Source organism: Myotis brandtii, unplaced genomic scaffold, assembly GCF_000412655.1.
Source record: "Myotis brandtii unplaced genomic scaffold, ASM41265v1 scaffold126, whole genome shotgun sequence".
In the NCBI taxonomy this organism is placed as follows: domain Eukaryota; kingdom Metazoa; phylum Chordata; class Mammalia; order Chiroptera; family Vespertilionidae; genus Myotis; species Myotis brandtii.
Genome location: NW_005354425.1, coordinates 46,025 through 52,422, shown reverse-complemented (window position 1 = coordinate 52,422; position 6,398 = coordinate 46,025). Strand labels below are relative to the sequence as shown.

At 37.2% G+C, this 6,398-nt stretch overlaps 2 protein-coding genes across 2 annotated transcripts in view; one reads left to right on the top strand and one right to left on the bottom strand.

The window, feature by feature from the left end:
* AKAP14 (A kinase (PRKA) anchor protein 14) overlaps window positions 1-1,276 on the top strand; it is a 24,447-nt gene extending 23,171 nt beyond the window's left edge. The window contains exons 5-6 of the mRNA XM_005859462.2: window positions 168-220; window positions 759-1,276. Coding sequence (XP_005859524.1) covers window positions 168-220; window positions 759-843 — 138 coding nt within the window. The 3' untranslated portion in view covers window positions 844-1,276. The remainder of the gene's footprint in view (window positions 1-167; window positions 221-758) is intronic.
* Window positions 1,277-1,573: 297 nt separating this feature from the next.
* The window catches only part of NKAP (NFKB activating protein), a 35,196-nt gene continuing 30,371 nt past the window's right edge, over window positions 1,574-6,398 (bottom strand). The window contains exon 9 of the mRNA XM_005859423.2: window positions 1,574-4,176. Within this exon, the coding sequence (XP_005859485.1) occupies window positions 4,002-4,176 (175 nt within the window). The 3' untranslated portion in view covers window positions 1,574-4,001. The remainder of the gene's footprint in view (window positions 4,177-6,398) is intronic.

The window sequence follows — 6,398 nt, the reverse complement described above, 5'->3', positions numbered from 1 at the left end:
TTTTTAAACTTAAACTATATAGGTAGGTACATTGTTATTAACTTAATTAGGGTACTCCTAACGCTTAGGAAGAGCCACACTCAAGGGGCCAAAGAGCCGCATGTGGCTCATGAGCCGCAGTTTGCCGACCACGGGTCTAGGCTGACAACTGTCTTTTTCTCTCTTAGGATGCACCCCTTGACATCTCTTATATGTTTGAAGGCCAGTCACTAGTTCACAGGTAATGAACATTTGGAGACTTATTTGAAATGGGTGGTAGATTAAGGTCATTATACCCCAGGAATCCAGGAGGCCCACAGCAACAGATAATTCATATAATGGTCACCTTTCTCGTTTGGACCACCTATCCCATTAGGATGGACTGAAAGTAAGACACTGCTACTGTTCTAGAAAATTGTTTTTGTTTGCTATTTAGTATCTTGTTTTTCAGTGATTATAAACTTGAGGATTAGTTGGAGTAGGGTGGTGGCAAAGTGGGTCATGTCTATTGTTTTTATAGGAAAATTCACAATTACATTGAATTAACTCATATATAATAACCTCTTTTATTTGTATGGCAGCTCTTTTAAAGAATATATATAAGTTCATTAATTCTTGTATTGACTGGGCCTAAGGAATAGATACAGTCTTAGACCCCCCCTCCCAAAGGCTTTTTGCTCACCAGGAATGAAACAGAGTAAACAGGGAATCAATCTTTGGCTCAATGGTTCCTTTTATTTTAAAAAGCTTTTGGTATGTTTGTTTTTCTTCCTCTGCAGACCAGGAATGACTCGCTTTCGAGAAAATTGGGTGAAGGAAATGGTTGTGGCCAAACATAATATAATGAAGTCATTTCCCTTCTAATTCAATTGTGTCTGACTCTTACAGAATGTTTTATGATTGGATTTCTAATCAGAATGTATTAAAAAACACCATATGGCACATCAAACCACAACATATTTATTGAATAATAAACCGGTGACACACAATCCAACTGTATTTTTTTTTGCATTCATTCATTTTCCATTTGGCAACTTCCATCATGCTAACAGAATAACCAGTAAGTTGTTTTCTATTTTCTAAAAGGTTTTTCCCATCACTATCTGCATCAGAGTCTTACAAGTATAAAAGTTGAGTTTAGAGAGTTGCTAAAATTCACCTGTCAGACCAACTGAAATTGGTACTTGACTGCCTATTCCCCCATTTGAGCTAAGTGTCCAGCCCAGACACAACTCTTTTTTGTTTGTTTTTGTTAATCCAAACCCAAGGATATTTTCCCATTGAATTTTAGAGAGTGGAGGGAGGGACAGAAGAGAGAGAGAGAGAAAGAGAGAAAGAGAGAGAGAGAGAACAAACGAACCCAGGTACGTGCCCTTGACTAGGAATCAAACCTGCACCCTTTGGTGCGCAGGCCGATGCTCTAACCTCTGGATCCACACTAGCCAGGGCCAGATACAACTCTTTATGGGCACAACTGGGGAACAGAAAAATGGCAACAGTTCTACGTCTCATACTATAACCAGTCTGAAGGGTTTCTCTACTCACAGACCCCTTCATTTACAGTGAGTGAAGCATCATTGTTAAACACATTCTGAAATTCTAAAACTGGGCATGCTGCCTGCCACAACACAGCATTGAAATGATGGCAGCAGGAATTGGGGCAATGAAACATGGAAGGCTCAGTCTCCACCCTCACTTATTTTTTGTCTTCTTCCCATCCTCACACCAGATTATCACTTGTTCCTACCAACCCTATGAGGCTGTCTTTCCTGGCTACAACATTTTAAAACACCAAAGACAAATTACATTACAAGTGATTACTTATAGGTACATCAGAATACATATTTACATAGACAAGCACTGGAAGTAAACACAGAACCCTAAAGACAATTGATGTGGTAAGACTGTGGGTAATTTTTCTTCTTTTAACTGTTACATTTGTGCAATAAATAAAAAAGGAGGGAAAAATCTTAGAGCAACAGGGGAGGAGGTGGGAAACTAGAAAAGTCTTCCTTGGAGAACAAAAAGTAAAGTATTTTTTTTTAAAAAAGCCTGCCTATTACACTTATGGCTCAGGTGACTACACATAGTTTGAAGCAGTAACTCTCATGAGCTAAAAAGAAAATACTTTTAGATTTTTATTCTTCCCTCCCCTTTCCCAGAAAATATGCTACCGAAACTATTCTTGGCACATCTTTCCTGAAGAAACCCTGATGAAAGAAATGGTAAAGTTTTGAAATAAATTAACATATTTTTTTCCATTTACTCAACAAACATTTGTTGGAGGAGGCAGAAGAATACAATGAAAATGCACAGTATCATATATCACAAAATTGTTGCATTTGAACTATCTTGCCTACTGAAAATAAGAGAACAAACTCATTCAGTCTCTAGGAACCAGTAATAAAAAATAATGTTCTCAGAGAACAAAAATTTTAAATGGGGATTATAAGTTTAGGTTTTATTATACAGGGAAGTAGATAGATTAGGACTCCCAAATTTGGGATCTAGTTTCCTTTTAACTTTTGGAAAAAATAGATTTCTTAGACTAGGCAGCAATGATGATAAATATAAATAACTTCAAATTCAGGGGTCATAAATGTCGCTACATGCCAAGTGGCTGTTCAGTTCATTAGTTATGGGTTAAAGGTAGACATTTTCCTAAAACATGCTAAAATAGTAAAGCTTCTGAGCTATGCTTTGAAATCTAACTGCCTTAAGGAAAAAAAAAAGAAATCTGACTGCCTTATTTGAAAACTTTGAAAAAAACCCCCACTTTATTCTAAAGAGAGAGGAGAGGGCATTTTATAACAGCAGAGTCAGAATTTCCTTACCATCCAGGTAATTTAAATTTATCCTAGGCACATAATAATGCAGCTCAAAACAATCTTAACAAAACAACCTGAGCTTCCACTGTCCCCTCCCACTTCACTCTTGTGACCTAGTGACTAAAATTGAACAAAATAGGGAAGGAAAAAGATTGTAATCTCACAGTCCCAGAATTTTCCATTTCTTCAAAACATACTAGTAAAAGTCAATAGTAGCCATAAAAAAGTGATAAATTGAGGGGGTTCTATATAAAATTAAAGATTAAACTGCATGACTGATGTAAAAAATAAACTGAAAGGTTTATGTAAAGGATAGCCAAAAAATTACATAAAGGACAGGCAAAAAATGTTGAATAAAATTTTAGCTTCATCCTTATAAAACAACCAAGTTCAAGTAATGACTCATATTTTTTCCGTATTAAATGCCTGACCACAGTTGACTCCTATTCATTTCTAGTATTCAAATTATGATTCAAGTACAGCTTAGATGAAAATAATGTACTTACATTGGCACAACAGTAGACTTCCCGATATTTTATATTTGGAAAAAACACTTTTAATAACCTGTTAAGAATTTTAAAACTAATGTTCACATTTTCAATTTAATAAGTCTATGGGTTAATTTGCTTTTTGGTTTGTTTGTGGGTTTTAGGGTGAGGGTAGGGACTAAAATCAAAATACATTGTGTTCAAGGCAGATTATATATTGTACAATAAAGCCAATCTTCAAATTCTAGATTTGCTTTTTTTCAGCAATGCCTTAATTTTGTTAACAAAACTGGCCTCCTGTGTGGTTCTATCAATCCATTTATAACACATTCAACATAGAGGAATAATAATTTCCCACAAGTTCACTTGGGGCGGGGGTGAGTGTCATGTAGAGCTAAGAGTAGCACTGTCCCATGGTGTGAGACAGTGCAACTTATTTTTCATCTCACTGACATCTCTCAATGTCACCTCCCCAAATATAGTAGGATTTCATTCACAATTTGGATTTTTCAACCAGAAAGTTTTATGGGCAATCCAAAATATACCAAAGTTATATCAATAAGCAGCTTTTTATTGAAGGACTGAAAGAATTAAATAGAAGGCACAGTAGCACTGTAAAGATTTCCAGATCATAATAACCTTTTTGTATGTATATATGGAACCCAGACTTTTTGTTGAAAATGTCTGCTGAACAATCTGAAAATCCTTATTTGTCATCTTTCCCTTTAGTTTTTCTGTATACCATCTCTCGAAAACTGGCCAGAATCTTGTTTTCTCTCTTTCGTCTTTCTTCTTGGTTAAAGGATGCAAGAGCTCTCTTCTCATCAGCACTATAGATCTGGTTCTCTTTCCGTAGCCGCACAGCCTCCATTCGGCGATGCCTGGAGAGAATTTCATTTTTGGTTTAATTTCTCAGTAATTATTCTCATAGTTATTCTCATCATTCCTCATTAATCCTTTCTTTCTTTTTTAAAATATATTTTTATTGATTTCAGAGAGGAAAGGAGAGGGAGATAGAAACATTAATTCTGAGAGAATCATTTTTTGGTTGCCTCCTGCACACCCCCCTACTAGGGGCCAAGCCTGCAACTCCACATATGCCCTTACCACAATCAAACTGTGACCTCCTGGTTCATAGGCTGACGCTCAACCACTGAGCCACACAGGCCAGGCACTAATCCTTTCTTAATACAGAGTGATTTACTTAAAAATCTGACAAATAGAAACTATTTTTGTAATGGGTTATATTTTCAAAAGATCATTTTATCTGCCGTGTCCTTTGATTTATTTCTAGTATTCAATTAATGATCTCTGATGTCCTGTCAACATTGTGAATGTCATTAATTTCAAATACTAAGAGCATAAGTCTAGTTCTGCTGTTTCCAGTAAAACAACCAGTGCTGGGGCTGACCAGCAGACCCTGAGCGACGGATGAACAGATTGCTTTGACACACGTTTCTGTGAAAGAGGCCAAGGGATTAGTTTGCTTTAGGAGCAAATAGCCCTGTTCACCTGTCTCCTTTGGCTTTTATTGTAACAACAGCTTGAACTAAAATTAACTATTAGATACTATCCTTGAGGAAACACATGCGTCCTTTAAGCAAGGACATGTCTAAGTAAACACCTGGGGGCTCAGACTTGTTTGGAAAAGTCAAGGCAGGGGCTGCCGCCTTCTTCAAGGTCCCGCAGAGACCTCCGACCTTTCAGAGATTCCTCCTTCCAGACCTTCCAACCAAGTCCCATGCTTCCCCACAAACCAGAAACAGGCAAATTATATTAAACTTCCTAGGTGATATGTGGAATTTGCTTTTGCGGAATTAATAATAGGATAGATGAAAGATGTAAGCTGTCATCAATTAGGTGGAACTTCTTCAAGGTTCAAATTTATCATACAACCAAAAGAACCAAGTCTAAATCTACAATTGAATTTAACTCCTTTAGCAGCTCAAAGAAAATAAAGAAGGAATATAGCACAAGATCCAAATCAGGAAAGTATAGAGGCAGGGGCAGAGGGAAACTATTACATATTCAAAAGGTTGTTTATTTAGAAGGAAAACTTCATGAAACCCTGCCTCTTTTATGTATATGTACCCAATCCTATACAGTCAGTTCAAGATGAAGCTTGAGCTATCTAGAAAAACAGAGAAAACTGGGTGAGATTTCAGGTTAGTGTGAAAGTAGGGTGCCAGAAGCCAATTCCAGCATGTCATAATTGCCAGAGTTTCATCAAAAGGTTGATGGAACTTGGGGACTCAACAAGGGCTGAGTCACATATGTTGTCACCTGTTGGGAATGGCTGATGGTATTTCTCCAAACCTGAAAAGGGTTGAATGCTTGCTGCCAGACAGCTCAGGGCATCTTAATCTACATGTTATTGCCTCCTACTGGCCAAACACCTGAACAGCCATAGGCTAATTCTCCCCATTCTGACAATGGACTCTGTATACGAAACCCTACCCTTTGAAGTGTATATTTCTGCCTCGCCTCAGGAAAATTTGTGTTAATAAAAAGCATGGGGTCCTGAGATGAGGAGATCTTAGTTTCTTAAGCTAGGCTCCTCTGACCCCCAAATGCCTTTCAAAATTTTATTTTGTCTCTGGACTCTTTATTAAGTTAGACACAGCCTTTCTCCAGATTGCTGAACCCTTCTTAATGCTGGAACAAGAACCCCGGCAGTGGGGGAGTCGCAAGATGGAGAGTCAAGGAGATGGCAATGTATTTAGGTTGCTCCGGGTACAGTGAGTAATTTAACTGGAACAGAAAGTGCTATGTGAATGATGCTGTAATAAACATCTATGTAAATGTCTCCTAGTACATGGGAAAGAGTGTTCTCTTGGGTATCTACGTATGGAGTTGCTGGGTCATAAAAGTATATGAATGCTTAACTTTCCAATATAATGTCAGACTGTTTTCCAAGGTGGTTATACCCATTTACACCACCACTGGTAATATTTAAGAGATCCTGTAGATCCACATCCTCTCAAATGCTTGGTATTGTTAGAACTATGAACTTTTGTTTATCAAATGCAAGCAAAATGGTATTTCAGTGTGTTCTTAATTTCCATTTCCAATGATAATGAACATCTTTTATATATATATATAT